Genomic DNA, 26,059 nt, shown 5'->3' on the forward strand with positions numbered 1-26,059 from the left:
TCTTTTCTTTTCTTTTCTTTTCTTTTCTTTTCTTTTCTTTTCTTTTCTTTTCTTTTCTTTTCTTTTCTTTTCTTTTCTTTTCTTTTCTTTTCTTTTTCCAGTTTAACAAGAGAAGCATAACATACTTAAGACTCAGAGAGGACAATCATGCTACCAGTTTGCTCATGTTGAAAGATTTCAGTCATCCATTCACTGGTGCCTACCTTTCTACTTTGCCCAGGAAACTTGGTGGCCTGAATGGAAGATGCTTAACAAGGATGATGTGAATACTCCTCAAAGTGCATAAACAAACATATTTACCCAGTATTCACATAAGAGCTAGATGACCTATGATTTCATGTAGACAGAGAATATATTCTATATTCTGCACTCTACAGAGTATATAATATAGCAAATCAACCAGCAAAACTTCAGTCCATTTTAGATCTTTCTTGCTCACATTCAAGCACACAGTCAGCTATCAGGACTAATGGCCTCACTGACATGGGAAAATTTACTGCCAGGCCCCTGATCCTACTATTTTTCAGTGTGTAGATGCCTCTGAAAGTATAGGACTAGCTGGGGCAAATACCAGACATCAGGACTTGGGTGGAAGTTAGGCCATCAGAAAATAATACAACCATCTGGAACCTTCTCCAGAGCTCAGTGACAAGAGGAATTTAGTTGTTAGTATTATTAGTTTTTAAATGTTCTTAAACCATGCAAGTACTTCTGAAAATGATGCCTGAGGAGTACTGTGCCTCTCCTACAGCCTCACAAGCAGTATGACTTCAGTCAAAACCTTCTGTGTTCAGGACAGACCTTGTTCTTTAGCACCTCCACTGCAGTCAGCAATGGTCATGAGGCAGTAAACTACCACATTAGAAGGGGTACTTGGTGGTCTTGCTAGATGCCACCACAGAAAACCGACCAAGAGAAAATATTATCTAGGGACACTTGAGATTGGACAAATAAAATCAAGTTATGGCTCAAAGTTACTCACCTGGTCTCCTTTTTCTCCTCTCAGTCCAGGTAAGCCCCTAGGACCAGGAAGACCTGCTTCACCCTGAAAGTCAGAGAAAGCGGGTGAAATCTTGGAACATTCCTCAAGAATGCCCTCTATTAAAAAACAAACAAACAAAAAACATTATTAGTCTCAAAGTCTCAAATATCGTTAAGAGTGAAAGGAAAGAATGGTGGGCTAAACTCTTCTCTCACTCATTCATGTCATTTAAATACACATCAAGGCTTGCTCTCAGGGCAGATTAATCCAGCCAGAGTACCCTCAGCCTGGGAAGGATGAAACCTGGATTTAGTTGTCTATCTCAATGCATGACTAATATTAGTCTGTGAATTCTTCAGCACTCATAATAACTGCAGTTACTTCTTGATACCTAGTCACACTACAATACATATTGGCTGCACTAAACTTTTTTTTTTTTTTTTTCTTGTAAAATCGTTACTTAAAACAGCAACTAAGACCTCTCTTTTTTTGCCTCTACACAGATAACTGAGACCATGAAATTTAGGACAAGTTTTCTTCACGCTGTTCTGTAGCAGCACCAAGCAAAAAAATAAGAGTAGCTAAAAAAAAAAAAATCTAATTTTTATTTTAATTTTTTAGTGATCTTGGGTAGTCTGGCAGTGCAAACACAACAGAAGAGTACAGATGTTACCTGATGACCAGGTCTAGAATTTTCTTGATGCACTATTTCACATTTGAATTTGTTTCTGTCGGAGCCTCACCTTTTACTTTCTGCTTTATAATGCCTGCTGTTGGAGTAATTGTTATCTCTGTGTCATGTGGTTTGTTCTAAATATATCAAGTATTCTCAAACTTAGCTACATGTTGACCCATTTTGTCATCTGAAAATAACCACGGAGTTTGTTATTTATAACTATTCTGCTACATATATTTGTACTTCAATATCTAAAAGGATCTCAGTGATGGAGAGAACCCAGTTGCACTAAGCGTTGTAGGAACATGAACTTATAACTTGTAATCTCCTCTTTAAAGAGATTATCTCTTTATCAGAAGAGTTAAAGCATTATCATGATATAGGTGCAATGAGTCTGCAGAAGAAATCACGCGAGGAACAAGATATTTTGCTGACTGAATAGAACTGGGAACATCAGGAGATGATGTTTGGAGCATTTTGAAAGATGGTGACATTTGGTGACGAGATGGAGTGGTGTTTTTCGAGAGCCACTGCAGGATCCTAGCTGATGATGAGATCCCAGAGATCATGAGAAGGACAAACAGCCTAATATTAAAGAGAGGAAAAAAGGAGGACTTGGAGGAAAAATAAACATGTAGTGTAAATATAGTCTCTAGAAAGCTACTGAAGCAAAATGTCAATGAGCTTATATGAGCTCAAAGACAGGAAGGTATTAAGAAACAGTCAATGTGCATCTGCTAAAAACTAATCAACTTAAATCCATCCAGCTCCCTCCCTTGACAGGATAACTAAGCAGGCAAGAAGGAAGCGTTTGTGTGATGTATCTTGACATTAGTAAGACATCTGACACAGGCCATCGTGACATTCTCATTAGCAAACTACAGAAAAACAGTGTAGAAGAAGGCTCTCTGGAGGGTAGTGTACAACTGATTAAACGATTAAATTCACACACCTGTTACTGGCTGTTGCTTTTCAAATTCAGAGAGAGATGAAGTCCTCTAAGGGCTTGCACTATTTAATAGTGACAGAAACATTTATATAATGTATGGAGAACATGACATGGTGGAGAGAGGTGTTTTGGGAAGGGGAATTAAAATTCAAAACAGCCCTGACAAACAAGGGAAAATGGCAATCTGCTTCTCAAATTGAATGGACGAGGAGAGACTGGCACAGCTTCTGGAAAGCTGCTATATGACATTCCTCATGGACACCTTCTTCTGCTACTCCTTCTAGTCCAGTTGATGGTACAGATAGTGTGTGATATGTTTTATTGTGCAAGACAACATGGGAGCAGAGGTCATGACCATTCTTCCCTTTCATCTTTACAGCAGAAGATTGGATTGAGACTGATAGGAGAGAAGATTGAAGCTCTGAGATTCTTCTATTGTAGGCTTATACTCTTTTAACTCAGTATCCAAAGACGTATGCCAAAGATTTAAGATTGTCTGATATAGGTATGTCTTTCTCCAGATTTTCATACTGCAGGTGAAAAGTTGGTGTGCAGATGATGACATTAACACCTCTGGTTAGTGCTCCTGATTGGGCTCCAGGCAGCTTTAGGAAATCCCAAGATGTTTCCCTTGTTCTTCTCTGAGCTCAACAGATATCTGCTGAAACCTAAATCCCCATACATAAAGACTAAGATAACTGTATAACTTCTAACAGACAGCTGGGGTTATGCAAGCATTTATGATCTAGAAATGACTGCATCACCCTTAGTTACAAAAAGTTCATCATCATCTAGAACTGTCACTAGCATGCTGAGTTTATGTGCAGTGTGAAGGAAAAAACATCACTTTTATGCCACACTGCCTTCTTTTTCTTCCTTATCCACCAGCGACAAGATGACTGAATTTTCTGAGATGCAGATAAAAATAGATTTAGCATATTTGCTCTGGAATGTCCACATTACTTTGTCCAACCTTGAGTCTCATCCATTCACCTTCTGACTTTCACTTTTCTTTTTATTGGTAGATGGCTTTGTTATTGCATGTGGTCACTTTACATTGCTCTGAAGTTTTTGCTAGCATATTTTTTGGTGCTCACCTGTTCACCAGCTTGGCCACGGCTTCCTGGGTCACCCTGAAAAAACAAAAACATGACTTTAACAATGTAAGGACATGACCCTGTTGCAAGAATGCTTTCTCATTGATAACTTGTACCCCCTATTGTCCTGAGCCTATTATCCTGGCTCATGTTCATCTACCTACTTTCTGTAAGGCACTGAAATTGCCTTCTTGAAGTTTTAGGATCCCAGACCCCAGGGACCCAATGAAAGGGCCAGTTGAGATCTTTCTACACACATAGACTCAAGAGAGGAACATCAGATGCGGTTTGGTACCTTGAAACACCGTGAACAGTAAGAGGCACTGAGCCATAACTGCTTACCCTGTTATCCACCCAACTTTAGAGGAACATTATTCTCCTGACTTCAGCACAAGGCCTTCCAAAATCACGCCTTGACTGACTCAGTGGCTACAGCAAGCTATGAAATAAAATTCCTTACCTTAGGGCCAGCTTTTCCAGGAAAGCCTTCTTCACCCTTTTCCCCTTGTTCTCCCTGCAGGGAATACAAGATGGTAATATTCAAGCTCCTCTGGTAGTGGAGCATGTCTGAAGGCAATGGTGAGGAATATTTTGACTCAGATCCCCAGTATCAGCCTGAGGATGTAAATGGAGCCACATGGGAGTATCTCTCCAGGAAAGTTTTATCGTTCTAGTACTATTTGCAGACACATCTCCAGCACCATTAAACCTACTGGGATATCTCTGGAATAATACAAACTCAACCAGTGTTATATTAAAGATTTCCAGAGTAAATTAGCTGAAAAACAAAATCTCCATTCAGTTTCTTTAAGCAGTAAGTGGTGAAGAAGTCTACATTATTTCTGTTAAGAAAAATAGAGAATTGTAGTATTGAAGTCTTGGCCACTGGAATGCTTAGGTGAACCCTTTGAATCTGATCTTTCAGTGTGGGTGGTGTCAGCATGGAAAGTAGAGACTGGGGTGGATCAAGAGCTGAAATGTGCTGTGGAAAAGTGCACTGAAAATTGCACTGGATACTACAAAGGGCTGTGTATCAGGTTCAGAGAGGTATATGGAGCTTCACCAGTGGAATCAGGTGAGGTGTGTTTGGCTCTGGAGATCTGCTCCCCTTCCTGCTTACACTTGCTAGCTCACTCAGGTAAGCTGCCCAGGTGAGTAGGTTATGCCAGTGTTTGTGGTGTCACTTGCCTTTTGGCCTGGGAGCCCAGGAAGACCATTTAATCCATCTTTGCCTGGCAAACCCTAAACAAGAAAAAAAATATCAGGTCTACATGTCTGTTCTTTAAATCATTAACAGCAAGTTCAACATAAGCACGCTGAAAACATCCTTCTTACCACTAGCCCAAGTTTAAGGAAAAGATCAATTTAATGCATTTGCTTCTGACTTTTTCACTCCTGTGACTCAAATTAGACAAAACTTCTTGCAAGGCATATATCTGCTCAGCCTTTTTTCAGTATCAAAATTGTAGTGAACGACCACTGGATGTCAGTGTTGTTACAGAGAAACCACAATACAGAAGTTTAATAAAGACTGGAGTCTTGGATAACTTTAAAAATTGCATTTTTACTTATCATTCTCTGTACGTCTCTATTATCTGTACCTATAAAGATTTTCTAAAGTGTGTTTCATCTTTTAAAAATCAGTAATATCTTATACAACACATAGACTTTTAAATTACACAATATAGAGAGAATGATTCCGCAAGATAAGAATTAAAATTACTTCCAAAATGCATTTAAATGGTAAGAAAAAAAAAAAGTCCCTTTTCTGAGCATCAGTCAATCTCCAAACACTGCAGGCTGTAGTTGGCACTTCTTAATACTAAGTAATACTACAGTAATAATAGTAATAATACTACATAATTAACTAATTAACTTTTCTTGACATAAGAGTGAATAGAAATTGTGATGCTCTGCTAAAACTGAGATTTTTATTTCACTTCTTTGGCCTGATTCAGAAAACTCCAGGTCTGGAAGAAGAATATTGTGCCAAATGACTTTTGAAAGGTATCATGTAATGAAAACATCACTGTCCCAGCGTGCAGCTGCATCTGGTAAGCTTCTTGATCACTAAAGGCATCAGGCTAATGCCTGGATTAAAGGAGACAGTGTTGGAGCCAGCACTTAAAACATGTGTGCAGACAAGCTGAAGGAAAGGGAGCAAAGACTTTAGAATTAAAATATGTGATGTCACGGAGAGCATGGAGGCGATGCAAACCATCCCTCAAAACTTACAGCTGGTCCCGGGGGTCCGGTTTTACCAGAAACGCCAATCTCTCCTGGCAGTCCCTGAAAAAAGAATCCAGCAAACACACACAAAAAAATATCAGTATTTCTGCCCTTTACAGCCACCTCACCAGAGGCTTCTGCTTTCAATTCAAATACAATTCTCCCTTCCACAGAAGTCAGGTCCCTGCCATGGGGAATCCTGCAGACATTGACTTTTGTGCAGGTAGCGTCAAAGTGATTCCAGTGCTTGGTGCAGAGTTGTCCTGCAGGGCTGGCTGTGGCTTTTCATCATGAAAATACAAGAGAAAACACACATTGCCAGAGGCCGTGACTCAGTTCCCACTGAAATCCAATCACCTAAATTCTCCTGAACTGTTTTTTTTTTTTTTTTTTAATTTCCTTCCTCTCCTTGATGTAAAACAAACAACAAAATAAACAAACAAACAAGAAAGTTGTTTACTTACTGGTGCTCCAGGTGGTCCAGGGGATCCAGCAATGCCTGGGGGCCCTGGAGGTCCCTGCAAGAGAAGCAAAACCCATGTATTAATCTCCCTGATAGTGGCAAAAAGCCTCAGGCCCTTCCTCGGTGCAAATGCAGCCCTATTCCAAACAGCATCAGCAATGAGCTTTGTGTTTCATTAACTTGTGTCCAAAACCTGAAGGATGCCAAACTGAGCTCCCATGGAACTGTGCTCATGAACAGAACAGGACCTCCTGCACTAGTTACTGCTGTTACAAGGTGAGCTCCATCCTGGACTCCGGTACAAGAGATGGAGGAGTTGAAAGCCATCAATGGTAACATGCAAAGATTGTCCAGTGGGACGCCTCGTGGCATCCAGCCTAGTTTAATCTTGTTTAATGTTTCAAAACAAACCATTTGCTACTGCAAAAAGATCTCTGAAGTAATTAGTGAACGGAACAGACTTGTGGTGTTTCTGTTTGTTTGTTTGCTTCCTTGTTTTTGAATAAGAATCCAAGAGTATGGAGAACGACATAGTGGATCAGGTGTTTTAAAATAAATACTCCACCACTTCAGTGCTCTACGTTAATGTTTTTGACAGTAAAAGGTTTTCACAAACTCATACTTCAATGCACACATGTAGCTGGAGATGTCCTAGAAGTCGTACTCACCTTCCTGCAATAATTCTCTTGGGAAAATTTCATCTCAATAGCTATCTAATTTTCAGAGGGATTTATTTTCGTGTATAGGGTAAATTGTTAAAAGTGAGTTCCTAGTTGAGGACCTTTTTTCCATACTTGACAAATCTTAGCAGGCTGCCTGAGATACAGAGGTGGTTGTTACCTTCAGCTGCTGCTGGATGACAAGATAGGATTTCTCCTGTACTTTGAAGCATGTGTTCATGTGGTTTTTGTATCAGGACCTATGCAATCAGTGTGAGGATGGATGAGAAAAATGGATACATGACAGAGTTGAAGCTTTAACCTTGTGTGTCTCTTTCAGACTTCCTAACACCATGATTTAAGTCATTTTCAGTTTCCAGCACAGAGGGAGTTTTGATGTTTGTACTTCGAAACACACCCCAAAACAAACAAATGAACAATCAAACAAAAACATCCAAACAAGAGCATATACAACATCCTATGTAAAACACTGTAAGTGAGCTACCAATACAAGATAGAAAATTGTTAGTTACCTTCTTTGCTGCTAGACCTGTGTTACAATTAAATATCAATAGAAATAAAAAAAAAATAAAAATAAAAAAAGACTCACAGCTTTTGTGATTATATTACAAGTCATGGATCAATATTAGCATTTAACATTTAAGGGAAATTGTAGCTGAAGAGAATAAAATGGTGATAATGAGAAAGAACATGAAATTTTTTGTGGCATAGTTTGACAGAGAAGGTAGTGGATAAGCAGTCATTTTAGAATACGCTTGTAAAAATCAACCAGAAGAGAGTACATCATCTCACCAATAGATGGTGCAAAGCAACCAAAAAAAAGAGACCTGAAGATGCACTTGGTTTATACACCACCCATAATCTGCTTTCACTGCAACTCAGTCCAGAATAGGCATGGTATCGTTCTACCACCAACATCGGTATTTGCAGAGTGTCTCAAGAGTGAGCACAGCTCAAAAATCTGCAGGAACAAATGCCTTGGGATGCACCAATGCTGCTGACATAACTTCTGCAGAGCCCTGTGTCTGGGCATGGGGGTTCAGATGCCATTGCAAGAGGGTCCTGCACTTAAGGAGCTCTGGACCCGTCAGGACACACCTGAATGAGCCCATCCATCATTTAAAAGAGACTTTGACATAAAATAAATAAATAAATAAATAACAGTCCAAATTAGCCCAGTACTAGAAAAAAAAAAAAAAAAAAAAAAATACCAGCAGAGGGCAACAGGATGGAGTGGCTTCAGATGGCACCCTGAAGTCCTGCTTGGCCCTACTCTAACCCTACCAGGATGGTGTTGTTGGGAGGCCTTGAAGAAAGTACGGGCTCCAAGAAGTGGTTGTCATGAAGAATGTGTGCAGTACTGGGAAATAAGTCAAAGGTAACTTTAGAAAAATAATAAGAAACTGATTCAGCAGCCAAGTGGATTGTACATAAGCACAGAGATAAAGTGCAAAATCTACATTCGCAGGCTCTCCTTGCCTGTTCCCTGGTTTCCTACCTATTAGCCTAATTTTGTTCTTTCTCTCTGCCATGACCTCATGACCTCCAACCATCGAACCATATTCCCCATGGCCCTACAACAGGGAGCTTCTACCAACAGGTGAGAAATCTTTCTGACACCCAGACATTTCCAGAAAGAAACAGCCACGCTTTCCCTAACAGTGCAGGTTATTTTTAAAAAATAGTTTATAAGAGCAAAAACGTGCTTCCATATATTTAATAGCATCATTGTTGCCTTCTTCATGACCTGTATAAATTACCACCTCTTTCTGATTTCCATGACAATAACATCTAGTAAACAATCCATAAGGATTAATGAAACTGTCATACCACAGCAAATCTCAGCCAGGACCCAGGGTCAGCCTGATCATCCCCCAGCTAGGATACACACCCTAGACAGGATCAGTCTTCTTCAGAAGAAAAGTCTCACTCAAATATCCATCAGCAAGCAGCCTAACTTATTAACCAAACAATTTCTGATTTTTCTCTTAAACTTTCCATATTCTGGAAGACAGCGACTTTGTGCAACCCTGAGTCTTGAAATCAAAGCACACTGATCCTTACCCAAGACTGCTGCTAATAATTCAGAGTCATTGCTCCCTTTGAAAGAAATCATCTGGGACACTACACCTAAGACTGACCTACCCAGTTAACTTCACCACATGTTGTACCAACAAAGAGAAACCCCAAAATGGAAAATCCTTCTGATAAAAGCCTCTCTGAGATGGATTTAGAAAGAACAGTTCTATGTAGTGGCTACCACTATCCTGGGGAAGTGTGCAGGACGCTGACAGCCTGCTCCAGCTGACAGTGCACGCCAGTACATCCACTTCTGACTAACCTTCAGAGCAAGGACTATTCTCCCAAGTATGTAGAAAGGTCCAAATTAACTGACACCATTTATTAGTGATAATGAAGGAAAACAAACAAACAAACAAACAAAAACAAAGACCAAAACAAAAAAAAACAACAAACAAACAAACAAACAAACAAACAAACAAAAAAACAGCAGCAGGAGGACAGCCAGTATTGTTTAAAACCAAAATCTCACTCCATCTGTTTTCTTTGATTTCTTTTTGTCCTGAATCCAGATTAAAGCACCTGATTATTTGGCTGATCACCTTTTTCACTGAGCATCTGATGAATTATACAGATGAAAGTCCCTGTCCCAAATCCAAGGGCTGTCTCTTTAAAACTCCAATCCAGAAGAAAAAAAGTGATGGAGTGTTTTTTTTTTTTGTTTGTTTGTTTGTTTTTCTGGCTGGTAAAGATGCTGATGTGTGCTCCCTACATGCTGAACAAAACCTGGAACATAAAAAAATTGTCCTCTTAAACAGAACTACACAAACTCAGTTTGGAAAACAAATGCAAAACATGGCTCTTCTATGAAAATGTTTAGGAGAAGTTATTTTCAAGCTGCTATTTGAAATAAAAATATTGCACATGTTCTTTAAAATCCAAATATCCATGGGAATGTGTCAAGGTGCGTGTGTTAGGATAGGGAAAACTGTACAGACATGGAGGTGGGGGATATTTTTCAGGCTTATGTTTTATCCAGCTCCATTCCTAAGACAATGTAAGACAAGGACAGTTCTCAGGAAAAAAATCTGACATGATACTGAAGGCACAGCTGTGCCTGTACTCCAGGAACCACTAAAGGATGTTTTCTTCTTCCAGCACATACCCTGCTGAAAGACAGGCTGGGAAAGGCAGAGCTATTAAGGTTTGGGTTCTGCACTCCCTAAGGAAACTTTAAGGAACAAAAAAACCTTTGTATGTGACTACATCAGTAGGTTGTTTGGCCCAAATCTCTTTTCCATGAAAAAGGGATGGCTAAGTTTTAAAGGAAGGTGAACAAATATCATTCCAAGATGGAAACTGAAGTCTGATGGCCTTTCCAGATATCTATCTCTGGAGGAAAAGCTTGCACAACTCTATTTTCTTTGTGTTATTCCAGGCCAATGCCTAGAGCCTCTGGCACTGTAAGAAATGCTTAGAAAAGCCCTAAATCCATGAAAAAGCAGACTGTGGTCTGGACTTTTTAGGCAGTGTGCCATCTTTATGAATGAGACAAACCTACAGGACATCCACGAACATCCCATCTCCTACCACAATGACAGCGAAATGAATGACGTTGCTGAGAGCCTTTTCCCCCTCCAGTGCTGTGGCTTGTCACCACTTTAAAACTGATTACTCCCTGCGATTTTACCTCTCAGGAAGTCCTCACAGACCCCACCTGTTGGCTCTGTGATGACTCACCTTTATTTCAATTTCCTTCCCATCAGAATTAGCTGTTGCAGTTAGTAGTGTGGAACAGTCCATATGTCTCACCATGTCCCCTGCTACCTCAGCTCTTCATTCCTCCTCTACTACATCTGAGAAGTTACAGAATCATAGAACCATTAAGGTTGGAAGTGACCTCCAAGATCACCTGGTCCAACCACCCCTACCATCAATGTCACCCACTGAACCATGTCCCTAAGCACCACGTCCAACCTTGCCTTGAACACCCCCAGGGACGGTGACTCCACCACCTCCCTGGGCAACCCATCCCAATGCCTGACTGCTCTTGCTGAGAAGAAATGTCTCCTCATTTCCAACCTGAACCTCCCCTGGCACTACTTGAGGCCATTCCCTCTTGTCCTATCACTGGTTACCTGTGAGAAGAGGGCGACCCCAGCTCCCCACACCTTCCTTTCAGGTAGTTGCAGACAGCAATAAGGTCTCCCCTGAGCCTCCTCTTCTCCAGACCAAACACCCCCAGTGCCCTCAGCCGCTCCTCACATGACTTGTGCTCCAGGCCGTTAACCAGCTTCGTAGCCCTTCTCTGGACACGTTCCAGGGCCTCGATGTCCTTCTTGTAGGGAGGGACCCAAAGCTGAACACAGCACTCGAGGTGCGGCCTCACCAGAGCAGAGCACAGGGGGACGATCACCTCCCTGCTCCTGCTGGCTGCACTATTCCTGATACAAGCCAGGATGTTGGTGGCCTTCTTGGCCACCTGGGCATACAGCTGGCTAATGTCCAGGTGAGCATTGATTAGCAGTCTCTGGAATCCACCTTTCAAATCTATTCATCATTTCTCACTTCTGGCACAACCACATCTGACAGCACAACTCCTGTGAGTATCTTCAGCAATGCTGCTGCAGTAGAGTACCGGTTTGCTTTCTTTGCTTGAATCCTGCCTTACAAACCAAGACAAAGATAAGAGGATATAGGGAAAGGGTGTTGCTGATGATGCTGAAAAAAGCCTGAGGAGCCAACAGATCTGAACATTTCCTGTGATGTATTCTGTATAGTCAGTTTCAGTGATACTGTCATAATTTATAAATGAATGAGGTCTCCAGTTGTTTCACCGGGTGGCATTATAATTGGAATACCAACATTATTTTAAAAAATAAAGTGTATTGAACAGAGACTCCCTGAACTGTCTTTCCAGCTCTGCAAGAGTACTGAATAAAGTTGAGTTTGTACATCGCAGTCTCTGCAGGAGAATTTCTTGCTTTCAGAGCAAGGCGGTATTTGTTTAATTTCATCACTTAGTGTAAGATATGAACATGATCTCTTTTGTCTACAGATTAAGATTTATTTTCCTATTCGTTTGCTTTCAGTTGTTTTACTGATTCAGTATAGCAAATGAGAGAACAAAAAAAAACTTCCTTATGGTCTCTTGTTTCAGTACTATTAGTGGTCTACAGTCTGGTGATTTTTTTATTTATTTATTTATTATTTTTTTGCTTTGTTTTGTTAAAGGTATAGATCTTATTACAGATAGCTCTGAGTAGTATCTTCCAGTTTCAAGCAGAAGTGGCATACTTTAATTCAATCTGAGCTTTGCAGCTGGGGCTTGTATATTTTTCTTACATTGCGCAGTATTAACTTGCATCACAAAAAGGACTTTAAGGACACCATGCATTTTGAAGGATATCATTTCCTCTGAGCTACTTCAGAAAAGCTAGGCTTGAGCTCACACCCTACAAATGAGTCTATACTAATTAAATCACTGCCAGCCACAACTATAAAAGGTGCAGCTTGTACTGGTCCCCCTTACAGGTCTTAGTTCTATCACCAGGTTATTTACCATAAAGCAAACCTCAATAATGGCCCAGACATATGGCAAGCATAAGGAATGGAATTTTTACTTAAATTTCAGATAGTTTTGAATTATCTTGCCTTCCCACTGGTAGACAGCATGCACCTGCTCAGCTCAGGGAGCCTAGAAAGTGGCTCAGTGGAGAATTTGGAAGCAGCTGTTTCAGGAGAGTTGAATGGCTGCCTGGGCTCCACCACCAACATTAACTGGACCTTTGTCAACTGTAACAAGAGCATGGACACATGCATCTCTGCCCTTAATTGCTAGTAACAACTACTTGCTCTTGGAGCTGAATCCCAGCCCTGGTAACACAGTGACTCAGCTCAGAGTCTGAGCCCTTGACGGGTACTGGGGCTTCAAATTCCTTCTTTACTGAGCCAGCAAATGAAGCCCTCGCAGCTCACCCGGCGTACCATGCCTAAGTGTGGATCTCATGCCTAGAAAAACATTTGCAAATGTGCCTCATCAACTGCCTTCAGCCCCTTCTCTGAACTCTTCCTCCCAACAAACAATGGGACAGATGAGGTACATCAGGATCTCAGGCGACCATGCAGAAACGCACAGCCTCATTGTTTGCCATGCTTGGTACTCATCCATCTGTTTCGACTGAAAGCACTTTGCAGAAATGCTCATTTTTCAGTCTGCATTCAAACAGCCTACCGCAATAGAAGCTTGGCCCATGATTAAGTTTCCTGCAAACAAAAATAGTACAAATAAATAATAACAATACAAACACATTATGAGCTCAGATGTCTGTGTCTCTGCTGCAGGAAAAACATTCATAACCAGAGGGGAAATAAACCCCAATGTGTGTACTCCGGGGCTTAATGACGTTGAAAGATGCAACATTTGTAAGGGTCATGAAAATAGGTGCTCATTTTTGGGGGTGCTGACTGAATAACGTGGAACAAGCAAGTACATGGACAGGCTCACCACCATGGCAGATTTAGAAGGAAAAAAAAAATCAAAAGGGCTTTTTGGATTAAAGCTTAGTTTGAGTTGGGGTGTGTACGGAGACAGGAAAAGCTGTGGCTACCCTGTCATCACAAAACATCCCCAGGCTGGCTAAGAAGTTGCTTTCTCACCGCTGCGTCAGATTTGGCACTTAAATTAACTCTGCAATATGAAGATGCCCAGTGAAGGGTCCTCAGGAGTCAGACATCATTTCTGCTGTGGGTTGCCACTGGATCTGCTGACCCTGCTCCAGGTCGGTCGCCTTGCACTGCTGCCTGATTCTTCTGCAGCTTCTTACTGGGACTGGGCACATTGGAAACCATTTTTCCTGACAAAGCCCAACAATATCTGCAGACATCTCACTGTGTACACCCCAGCACTCAGCCCCATCATCAACCTCTGCACCTCCATAGGAGGAAGGCTTTCCTACCACATGCCATCAGAAAACCTATTATCTCTCTGAAAGTGCTGAGAAACCAGCATCTGTCCCACAGTAATGAAGAGGCTGGACCACCTTTCCCTAAGACTTCCTTGGATACACAGAATAGCGGGGTAAGCATCTATTGGCATCCTTTTATGGCCTTTTCTATGTGTTTCAGTAAAAACACGGCTTCTTCACTCCTTTCTTCTGCCCATACAGCTGTCCATGGGGACAGACAGGTCAGAAAACAAAACTGTATTTAAATTTAAAATAGCAGGGGAAGGGAGGCTATTTTAGTGTCCTAACATAGTTAATGTATGGGCAAATCAAATCTCTTGGTCCTCAACACCATGGAGATGGCACAGGAACAGGTGACCCAGACTTCCATAAATCATTTGGAAGAATCTCTCTGTAAGTACAGCCTAAGGAAACCACTTCTCTTCTTGGGTATTTTTGGGGGCATAGAGTGATTAAGATAAAAATGAAAAAAAAAAAAAAAAAAGAAAGAGAGAGAAATGCTGATAAAGTGCTTGGAAACCTAATGGAATAAAAACTGCTGCTAAGCTGAAAAGTAGTTTTGTCACAAGGTGAACGTAAGCACTTTCTCCAAACAGAAATATGGAAATCTGCAGTAATGTATCGGGGACAGCATGTCACTGCAGGAATAGGAACGATGTTTTTCCATCCTTGCAGTTAGCTTGGAGGAAGAGTCAATTTAAGTATCCCTCAATGGGGCTAGCACTATATGCAGCTTTAATTAACATAAAATTTGAAAACTTTATTTAGCCTGTGCTGAAAGAAAAACTACTTATTGCTATGTCAGCAGTTCTCGCAGATATGTTTATGAAATTGCTAACATATGCATATATATTTTTTGTAAAGTTACAGAGAACTTGAGCTGAGCAAGTATGACATTGTTTGGACGGATAGTTAGATAAATCAGAATTAATGCAAGGAGACAAAAGCAAGGAAAACCCTCTCCCAGTGGCTACACACATAGTTCAGAAGGCTAGGGGGAACCTTTTAATATTATCCATTGGGAAAAAAAAAAATAAGATTAAATCCTTTGGAAATAATGTCTTCATTCTTCTCGAAGGCTGCTGTTGAAATATTTACAAACCAGATGCTGTACCAAACAAAAACGTCTTAAAAATATGTAGATCAGTATGGGGTGGTGTGGCAGGGCAAGGTTCCTAGCTGGACCCAAGGGTCCTTACCCACACAGGATCAGAAAACCCCAGATTGCATCGCTGATGGTCTCCGCAGACATGGGAACAGCTCATTGCAAAACGTCTGCTGCAGAATCCATTTCTAGATCATGTTTCCTGGTTACAAGGGCATAGCTTGCCAGAGGAAATAAATGAAAAATCAGCATCTGCTGTTGAGCTGTGTGCTGTTCATTGCAATACATCACCAACAGCTGTAGAGTAATGGAGGTTCTTCATTCATGCTCCAAACTTAACTGACTGTTGTAACAAAATCCCAAAGGCAAAGACCTGATTTGTTAGCTTATTACTGGGAAGGGAACAAATACGATACTCAGCTTGCTCCCGAGTGGTCAGCTTAAAGTGAGCTTGCACCTTTCCTGCTTGAGGACATTCCCAAAGATATTTTTCTTATTACAGGGAATGACCCTATACAGTGACTTGGATTAACTAAATTTGGCTACAAAGTTAGCAAGAAGCCAAGCCAAAGGCAAGTGCCAGGGTTATAACAGCACAGGGCAGCATGGGTTGTTCCAAGGTGGAGACAAGCCCTCCTTGACAATACATGACACACATGGCACTGTTTTGTTCTTATGAAGACGTTACAGATGGTGCAAGTTGGAGCATTATCTTGACAAAAGCTTAAAAGAAATATATAGAGGAAAGAGGTCATGAACTTAAGACATTCTTCACATCATCTCTCATTAGGAGAATAGACGTAGTTTTAAGCCTGTCTGTACCTTCCCTAATAAAGCCAACTCATGACACCCTGTAACAAGTAGAAATGTGACCATCAAAGTAACAAAAAAACAACAAACCAAACCAAAAACTGAAGTGCAAGGAAAAAACAAACAAATAATAATAATAATAATTAAAAAAAAAAAACACTGGTGTGCAAAGAAGTGTACTTTCTGAAAAGTTAATACCTTTTAAACCGTTTTAAACTTTTTTTTTTTTTTTTTTTTTTTTTTTTTCCTTCAAGACTGCAGCACAGGAGATATATCTGCAACTGCCAATTCACACGGCCAATAATTATCTCAGGCATTGTCCTAAATACTACAAAATACATGCCATTGCTTTCCCTGTGGAATGATACTGCTGTATGCAAAAGCAATGGGAAAATCACACACAAAACACCTCCTTATGCCCCTGTACGAAGATGCTGAAAAACTGTGGAAGATAAAAGTAATTGCTGCCAGACAGGCAGACTCTTCTCTCATTCATGTCAGGGTAAATCAGTTTGGATCTTAAAGGAGAAACACCTTCAAAGTTTCAAAGATGGTACAGATGAGAAGAGAACAAGGTCACAGCATGCTGCATTGTGGTTCCAAGACACCTGGTGCCACAACATACATTTTCCCACATATTACATGAAAATGAAGAAATTGCCACTTACCTGAGGGCCGATTAGACCATTGATTCCCGGGAATCCAGGTTCCCCCTTCTTACCCTATGTGTTCAACAGAAGAGTAATTATTAGACAGCAAGGCAAAAATTGCTATGGAGACTTTCTGAAACTTTTACCCCAAAACTGGTATATCTCCATTACACGGGTATACAAAACGTAAGTGCTAGAAATGAAGGCAGAACACACCATTTGGATGTGCAACTCCACTGGTCCGTGTGGTTCCTGCCACCTAAGTATGTGCACCAAGAGGCAGAATGACATATGGTCCTATCACAAATCACATCTGGAAATTATTGCCTCCCAAATGCTGCAGGGAATTCAAATTCCCTTTCTCATTTCCTTGTGTATTCAGATCAACCAAGCCTCACAGCCTGGGTGTAACCTTTACCCCCATAGTTGAAGGTTGGTTTCTTGCTTCTCTTGGCCTCTTCCACTCTGCAATCACACCTGGGTGCTGCCCAAAGGGGATCAGGGAAGGCAAAGTGCTGAGATATCGCCAAGGGAGGCACCAAGTGCAGACACACTAAGAGGCACTTTCTCTGCTGCCAGTGTAGACCTTCACCCCTCCCCATCCAAGCCAAGCAGTGTCCCTTGTGCTCTCTGCACTGCCTTATGCATAAAGAAAATAATTAAGAACTCTGCTAAATGGATGAATATAAAAGATTCACAATCCCTAAGCCAGAAAACATGAATACATGAGGCATTTCTAACTGGAGTTGGCATTATCACCAAGGGACGGAGCTCACTGACTCCTCTGCAAGCAAAAAAACTTCCTCCAGAGGAACAGGAGAGTTTCAGCAGTGCAAGGGAAGGATAAGCCAGGACATGGAGCAAACGCTTGAGAAAAGTACACCCATGTGGATGCTCCTTCACCTGTGTTCCCTATGGGGTTGATCTCAACTAGTTCACAGGGAAAATGTCCTACGTGAGAAAAAAGAGGAAGAAAGGATGCCTGAAATACTGAAGTTCAGGCAGAAGTTTGGGTTGTTTCTCAACTCAGTAGCCTACTTGCTGTGTTACTTTGGGCAAGTCACATATTTTGTGACTCATCTTTCTTGTAAAAATAATCTGTCCTTCCCTGACATGTACTGATACTGAATCATTAGTATTTCCGAGATTTTTCATAATATGCTAGGAGGTTACAAGATAAATCATGTAAATATCAGAAAGTCAGAGAAGTGATTCTTTTCCTCATTTCTACTTCTCACCCAGAGTGGTTTTCATTTTAGAAGGATATTATAATTAGGCAAGTTTCGTGTGACTGATGGTGTGATTTGTCATACAGAGGTGTAAGTCAGATATGTAATTTTCCCTTTATTTTTCTATACCGAAATATCCAGAAACGATTTATATAATTCTTGTTGACTTAAATGAGTGAAACAGCTAACACATCACAAACAAAACAAGTTTTCATCACATTTTAACAAATCTTGACTGAGTTTTGTTAGCTGGGGTGTCAGAATCTGATCTTCTCCTTATTTTTTTCATAATAAAAATATCAGCTCTCATGTACAGAAAAATATAAGAAGAATAGTAAAGGAACAATTACGAGGTCCTTGGGTACCAGAAAGAGTTTGAAGTCATTGCCAGGACCCACATACCAACAGGAGTGTTTATAATGCTCTCAAGTACATGCACTATTCATGAGTGCTCCTTCTGCTTTTCCCAACATCCATCACTTCTTTCCTTGTCAAAGCCCATTTTAACCTGGAGGACTCCTGTCACCACACGAATCAACACATTTCCTAGTTAGAGACTCATGTTGCCAACTGACAGTGAGACCACACAAGACACCCTCTTAAAAAACTCATTTAAATAGATAAGTATATGAATAGAATATACAGAGTGTGGTGTGTGGGGGCAGACATGGAGAATGAGCATGACTGCACACGAGAAGCATCTCACCTCCAGCTATCAACGTAGGAACCATATGTTAAGATGCCTGGTTCCACAGCTACAACACTGAGGGCAGTAGAAAACACAGTATTATTATTTCCATCATGTCCTGCCAACCTTATTGCTTACTGGGTGTTTTTACAACTCCCTTTACAATGTTTGTGCATCTCCTTCAGTTCCATTTAGAGACATTAATTCAGACAGCGTGTTAGATGCAGACAAGGAACCTGATATATACCTGACATAAACATTTTGATAACCCTATGAAAGAGCATAAGGGAATTAGCTTCCTGAGTAGTCACCCCAAATCAGGTATTGAAAGTTGGGAGAGCATGAATACACCCTGTGATGTACTTACATGAAAACCATGATGACTGATGCTTACACTGGTGCTCAGGACAACAAAATTCCATTGAGACTTGTAACCTTGCAACCAAGCAGTAAATATAGACCTTATTTTGGAGGTCCACAGGGATGTGACTTTAGTGACTTAAGGGTATTATCCAGATGTAGTTTTCTGAATACACTGTTTTTTGGAAAATTGGTGGCATCGGATAAAATTACTTGGGGAACCTGAGGAAGGAGGTGGCAGCTCCAGTTTGTTCCCAAACTGATCTCAAAAGGTGAGAAGAGGGAGGAAGGACAAATTTTGCCGCCTGAGATAAGTATACACTGGCTCTTCTGTTTCCACACAAATGGCCAGGCACACTAATCTGCGGCAGCAATAACAGATGTGAAAGGAGTCTATCCTTTTCTTGGGTATAACACTGAGAAACTTCGGTGCTTTTCAAAACACCGAGAAATCCCTTAGAGCAGCACATAATTATACTGACAGAGAGGCTGAAAGTGTATTTCCCATTGTGAAGGGAACATTTTGGCCACTCAGAGGTTAGCCAAAATCAAACTACAACAGGGTTGCTCCATAATATTACAGCCTGTCTGGAAAGTACAGAAATACTTGCTGGGAGAAATTATACCTATGAGAGCAATGCTCAGTGAAATGTCACATCACCTAATAATATGACAGACAAAACTAGCAATTATGCTCTGTTACTTATAGCAAGAACCAGCTATGTGTGTAAGAATGTGTACCCTTTGAATATATGAAATATATGTTATTTGCCTTTATCAGCAATTTGAATAATAGCACAGTTAAAAATGTGTTTTATTGGAAATGAATATATTTACCTCACTGACAATTACAGTTTCTCTCTGGATTTAATCTACACCATCAATCCTTTCTTCCTTCTTTTTGTTCATTTACTTACATTCCCAATGCTGTGCTGCTGAAATTTGCAAGGGCAGGAAATATCACCCAAACAGTTCAAGCACCCACAAATACATACAAACACAACTAACCACTGGAAACATCTTTGCCATACAGCAGATGTGAAACCAGGGGGAAATATTGGTTCCGCTCTGCTAGAGGGGAAATTTTGAAAGGTATCATAGCTCAAGACTGTTTCTTGTTGTCCGATAGCTTGAACAGCTATAAATTCTCATAGTGTGGTTTTCACTGAGGTTTGGCCCCAGGAACAGAGGTTTTGGCACCAAGTACATAGGAAAAACCCTTAACTGTTTGCTACATGACTGCTAGCATAAATGCCAACTGTTTTCTCTGTCAGCTAGGTGGGATGTAGGATTACCTCTCTCAGCCCAGTCCCTTTACCTATACATTATCAGAAGAAATCCAGCAGTCGCAATCAATGCTTGAAGTCCCTAAGTCACCATGTTTATACAGAATATGTATGTATTGGACAATGGCAGTAAATTCATGAACATCTATTTGGCTTGTGCATGTAAACACTATTGGGACTGGCCATCCTATGGGTGATTATGGGGGGCTGCTGTGACAAAGAAAAATAAGGGACTTATTATTAGGACTTCTGGACATTGAAAGAAGTCACACCTTGGGACTGGCTCTTTCAAACTAACTCTGCTTAGTTTGCTGAGCAAACTGCTTTTCCTCTTCTGGCTTATTTACCTAATGTAGCACACCTCTCTCTGGAAATACCAACTATTTTTCCCACAGACCTTGCAAGTCTGAGATTGTTCAAATCAAGGGGAGTTCATACACAGAGAAATAAGAGTTTAAACACTGTTCACTGCCCGTTTCAAATTACGACTGGCCAGATTGGAAACATCATATGCAACAACCCAGTTTAACGGGAGACAGAGGTCAAGAGGGTGAAAGCCAAATACCTGTATTTCTGTCCTGCCATCAAAAAAAAAAAAAAAAAAAAAAAAAACAAACACAAAGAAGAGTTCAACAGCCTCTAGGGATCTGAGAAATTTATCTCTTCCATTACAGGTAATGGGGACAAACCTTTCATGTATTGGCAAGCGTTTTTTAACACGTTTCTTCTGGGTGGAGGGTGTGCCCTGAACCCAGTAGTTCCCAGTTTTAACAGAACCCTTTAGGCTACATTGTAAAACAAATATTTAGCAGTTACTGAGATTCACAGCCTTGTTAATCTAGTTGTAAAGTGTCAAGAAAGGTCTGTTAAGCTTTCTGTGCTGCTCTGACTTCAAGGATAAACATTCAAGGGATATGGACACATGCACATGAAAACCTGCTGAAACATGACAGCTGAATTAAGGATGCAGAAGACGTTCCTTGGTAACTCAATCCTGGAGTTGCCCTCATTCCTCTTCCCTCCAACCTGACAGAATACAATCCTGAACTTTGCAGTTCACTCACAAAAAAAAAGGCCTTGCAGTAAATTTTTTATGTTATCTGTTTTGACATCCAACTCATTCTCATTCTGTACTTGACTGTGCATAAATTATCTTGTGTACCAAATAAGTTGAAAAAGGGGGAATTATTATTACTTATCTATCTGACTCGGGTCTTAACCATAGATTAGTACATTCATTAAAGAATATAATTTTTAAAAGATGTTTTGCATTAAGATTTTTTTTTTCCATAAAACTGTTTTTACTATTCTATGAGACTAATGTATTTTTTAGTGCTGTGCGCTGATTGTTCTTTGAGCATGGGAAAATTTTGACAACACATAACTAGAAAACTAGGCTGCAATACTATACATCAAAATCACAGTGGGTCTAGGTAGCTGTTACCTCATGCCTCTTTCCACTCCTCAAGTGGAAAGTACTCTTATGGGATAAATAGATGTTTTCTCTTGATTTCCTTATGAAATTTCAATCATTTCAATGAATTTGCACCATTTTGAAATGAGGTAAATTTTTCTCCAAATACAAGTAATTTCATATAATCACAGAATACTCCGAGTTGGAAGGGACCCGACAAGGACATCCAGTACAACTCCTGACTCCACACAGAGCTACCCAAAAATCAGACTGTATCTGAGAGCATTGTCCAAACGTTTCTTGAACTCTGGCAGCTGGGTGCAGTGACCACTGCCCTGGGGAGCCTGTCCCACTGCCCAACCACCTCTGGGTGCAGAACCTTTCCTAACCCCCAGCCTGACCCTCCCCTGTCCCAGCTCCATGCCGTTCCCTTGGGTCCTGTCACTGTCCCCAGAGAGCAGAGCTCAGCGCCTGCCCCTCCGCTCCCCTCGTGAGGGAGCTGCAGGCCGCCATGAGGCCTCCCCTTGGCCTGCTCTGCTCTGGGCTGAACAAACCAAGGGACCTCAGCCACTCTTCATATGTCGTCCCCTCCAGACCCTTCACCATCTTTGTAGCTCTCCTTTGGACACTCACTAACAGTTTTATGCCCTCCTTAGACTGTGATGCCCAAAACTGCACACAGAACTTGAGGTGAGTCCACACCAGTGCAGAGCAGAGTGGGAAAATCCCTTCCTTTGACCTGCTAGCAATGCTAACACACTTCAGTAGAACCCCACATTTAGGTTAGTTTATCCAAACATTTGCTTTTCAGGAGCATGTCAGTCACCTGCACCTTTTGTGTCTATCAAGCATAGAAAATTGGGTTTATTTCCAAAATAAAATTAGTAGATCAGTTGTCAAAAAAAAAAAAAAAAAAAAAGTAGAATCAAAGCACTTCAATTCTCTTCCATTTTACAGGAGAAGGACAGGAAGAGAGGGAAAAAAATAAAAAGAGAAAAGAAAACCTAAAATGAATCCAGACTCTTTTTCAGGCAGATTTAGTAAAATCAGAGAAACAGTACTGTCTCACTCAAAGGTCTTACAGAACAGATGAGAACAGCAAAGCTTCATTCTTTGCACTGTGTGTGCTTGATGTAAGGGTATCATTGTCATAATATAGACCTTAGATGCCAGACACTTTGAAGCTGCTGGCTAATAGAATGAATATAACTCAGTTGCCTGATTAAGGCTAGAATTGTTATATCCTCCTCCCCAGATAGAATCAAAGGATAGAGGTGAATTGTCAGATTAGCAGTTCAGCAGATGTATGTACTGAGGAGATCATGCACATTTTTTCTGTGCCCATAAAGGACTTCAAGACCTGCAATTAAAGCAGACTAACAGAGAACTTCTTTTAAATGCTTAAAGATGTTCTGTCTTCACAACTTACTCTCTGCTTATTGTGTTGTCGGTACTGGACAGCTCCACAAGGTGTAAGCAGCCCTCAGATTAGCTTTCCATGTCTAAAATCTATATCTGCAAGTGTGCATTATTACAATTACATTGAAAATGCACCGTCCATATCAGAGCTCCTAGGAATGGACAACAGGAGGAAGAGGTTCATAGATAGCAAGGTGAGCTTCTGATAAATTTGGCAATAAGATCACTACAATACCATCATTTTTATTTTATGTTTTGTTGTTGTGGTGATGGTGGTGTTTTTTTTGTTTGTTTTTAGAATAAAACACTGCCTCCACTCTCAGCCCTCAGACATGTCTAATTTATTTTTTCTAAATAAAATATTAGGAAGACACTCAATCACATTCTTGCAACACCTTAGGAGCCCTTTGATTGCTAATGCCAACTAGGGTCTGGTAGTGTTGTCTTCAGACTGTCACCTGCTCCCCCAGAGTTCATCCTCCTGCTGAGCAGTGATTCCCAGCCTTTGGACACACTTTCAGGGACACATTAGTTACATCTGTGCTTTCAAGAGCAGCTGTGGGCGTACTGATTTGTCCACAACTTCTGGAAAGTTGTCTGAAAATGTACTGTGGTGCTCAAAACTGCTTGGAGGAGACCTGCTGGATATGGTTAGGCCTTATCAAAGGTTCTCAGGATCTGCAGATAGAAGTCTGGTTTGGCGGTGAGCCCTCAAAAAGCAAGAGATGTGGTCTTAAGACATCTGTAATATCCAGGCCAGAAGAAGCCTTGGACCATCAGAAGCCCTGATGAAAAAGCTTCTTTACCCCACCTGGTTATTTAGCCATACTTGGGTCAAACATTAGCAGAAGGCTCTGCAACTGTTCCAATAAATGCTCAGTCTAAGCAGGGGTGACTGGAAAAGTTTTATTTTGGCCAAAAAGTACAGCAAATGCATTTAAATGAAAGATTAAATTTGCAGGAACCATCTTAAGAAATTAAACCCGCACTACCTTTCCTATAACACAAATGGTGACTCTGTAAGAAACGTTCCTTGTTTACTGCCAACTGTACTAACCCATCTATTCTTTTATTTCTTCAGCAGGAACAGGAACAGCAGTTCATGCCAAAAGAATATCATACCTCCTTCTTTCCTAGAAGTCTTTCCGAAATGTATGACCCTGCTTCTGTTGGCCAAATTATTATTGGGGCATTTGGCACCATATGACTATGTCATCTTCTGTGAAACCTCATATACGCTGTGTAGGTGGCTCCTGCATCACATTTCTAACATCATCCAATGATGGCTCTGTCCTCACAGATTTCAAAATCTTTTCACTTCCAGTAGACTGTGTTATGAAGCATGAATGAATTCCTCTATGAAATGGTTCCAAACATGTTTAGTTCATTAGTAGTCCATTCCAGCTACATTACAGCTAACTAAAGCACTGCAGCCTTCTAAGAACTCCAGCAAATGGTTGTATCTGCATGTGTGTCAGGACAGGAGCTCAGTGTGCGTGCACACCATTTTCACCTAAATCTCAGCTGAGGATCATTCAGCTAAACTGAAGTTGAATCATACTGCAGAACAGCAACTGTTTTATATCAGCCCCTCTTGCAGCATGCTACGTGAGATGGCTCTGAAGTCAAGCAGATCAGAATTTGGAATTTAATCTTGCACAGTAATCTGTCCTTTAAGTTACAAAATACTAGTGAGGAAGACTTATGAAGTCCCTTATGAATGAAATTTTCAGGAGATATAAACTGGCGTAACATCATATCCTGAAAGTTCAGCTGTAGAAAACAGCAGAGGGGTCGGCCAAACAGATGGTTAGTGGTTTTCAGCTGTTCAGCACAGATCTGCTAACAAGACTAGAAAGGGACCCAAATCTGTTTCTGGGTATGTCTGACTTCCTGTCCTCACCACAATGAAGAAAGCTATGTCTATGCTGACAAATACAATAGGCCTGAGCTCCACATGCAAAGATCACAGAATCACAGAGTGGGTTGGGTTGGAAGGGATCTTAAAGCCAATCTCGTTCCAACCCCTACTGTGGGCAGGGACACCTCCCACCATCCCAGGTTGCCCAAAGCCCCATCCAGCCTGGCCTTGAGCACCTCCAGGGATGGGGCATCCACAGCTTCCCTGTGCCAGGGCCTCACCACCCTCTGTGGAAAGGATTTCTTCTGACATTGGTATGAGACGCGTTGGCATGACCTGAAAATGTGCGGGTAAACTTGCCTAGTGTTAAACAAACCCACGCTCACACCACTGCTTTGGCTCTGGTTTGCTCACATACTTGTATAACCTTACACTCCCACCCCTATATACAGCAGATAGAGAGGTGAAGAGATGTGGCCAGTGTCTTACAAGCCAGGGCCGAAGACACAAATCAATGTGGTATCATAACCCAGGCCATGTCCTCATTCCTGGGCTATTCTGCTAGAAAGTCTTTTTGTTTGGGTGTGTGCTAGAAGAATCACTGCAGGTCTGAGCTGTAGCTTCAGAGGAGGAGAAGGAGCAGGAGATGATTACTGCTCTTGGCATTTTAACTTCTAAATCTGTTTAGAGAAATACTTGTTTTTCCAGCAAAATTTAGGTAAAATGGTAATCAATGCCTGGAATTGTGCTTTGACTAGAACTGTACTAATGGTGAATCAGTAGCATCTGCTAATCCATTCTCTCTCCAACATCTGTAGATTATCCATGTATATCCACCAAGCCCAAGGCTTTGATTCATCCCAGGTATTCCGTCATTGAATAACGGCCTTTAATTAAAAAAATATATCTAACCACCTAAGATGCCTGGTGACTAATAAAGACCCTTAGGAGAAGTCTAACTATCTAGACACAACAGAGTCTAGGGAAACATTCAAACACAGTATGTATCAAATGACATCTCTAATCAAATGATCATTAGCAGGAGCATTTCGTATCCTGTCGCAGACCCTGACTGATCACTGTCCTTTACTCAGCTAATACGCTCTATTAATCTTACTCAAGAAACAATGTTTCACAGCAGGCTTTAAAATCAGGACAATTCAGAACTTGTCAAC

At 40.9% G+C, this 26,059-nt stretch overlaps 1 protein-coding gene and 1 long non-coding RNA gene across 3 annotated transcripts in view; one reads left to right on the forward strand and one right to left on the reverse strand.

Moving 5' to 3' along the window:
- The window catches only part of COL22A1 (collagen type XXII alpha 1 chain), a 196,440-nt gene that overhangs the window by 54,944 nt on the left and 115,437 nt on the right, over positions 1 to 26,059 (reverse strand). For both annotated transcript variants that reach the window (XM_035319306.1, XM_035319307.1), the window contains 7 exons: positions 16,646 to 16,699; positions 6,398 to 6,451; positions 5,940 to 5,993; positions 4,893 to 4,946; positions 4,165 to 4,218; positions 3,705 to 3,740; positions 983 to 1,045 (listed from right to left, as the gene is read on the reverse strand). In XM_035319306.1, the coding sequence (XP_035175197.1) occupies positions 983 to 1,045; positions 3,705 to 3,740; positions 4,165 to 4,218; positions 4,893 to 4,946; positions 5,940 to 5,993; positions 6,398 to 6,451; positions 16,646 to 16,699 (369 nt within the window). The remainder of the gene's footprint in view (positions 1 to 982; positions 1,046 to 3,704; positions 3,741 to 4,164; positions 4,219 to 4,892; positions 4,947 to 5,939; positions 5,994 to 6,397; positions 6,452 to 16,645; positions 16,700 to 26,059) is intronic.
- The window catches only part of LOC118162859, a 28,179-nt gene continuing 9,801 nt past the window's right edge, over positions 7,682 to 26,059 (forward strand). Inside the window, exon 1 of the long non-coding RNA XR_004748670.1 lies at positions 7,682 to 8,309. This is a non-coding gene — a long non-coding RNA (uncharacterized LOC118162859). The remainder of the gene's footprint in view (positions 8,310 to 26,059) is intronic.

Source organism: Oxyura jamaicensis, chromosome 2 (genome assembly GCF_011077185.1).
Source record: "Oxyura jamaicensis isolate SHBP4307 breed ruddy duck chromosome 2, BPBGC_Ojam_1.0, whole genome shotgun sequence".
Taxonomy (NCBI): Eukaryota; Metazoa; Chordata; class Aves; order Anseriformes; family Anatidae; genus Oxyura; species Oxyura jamaicensis.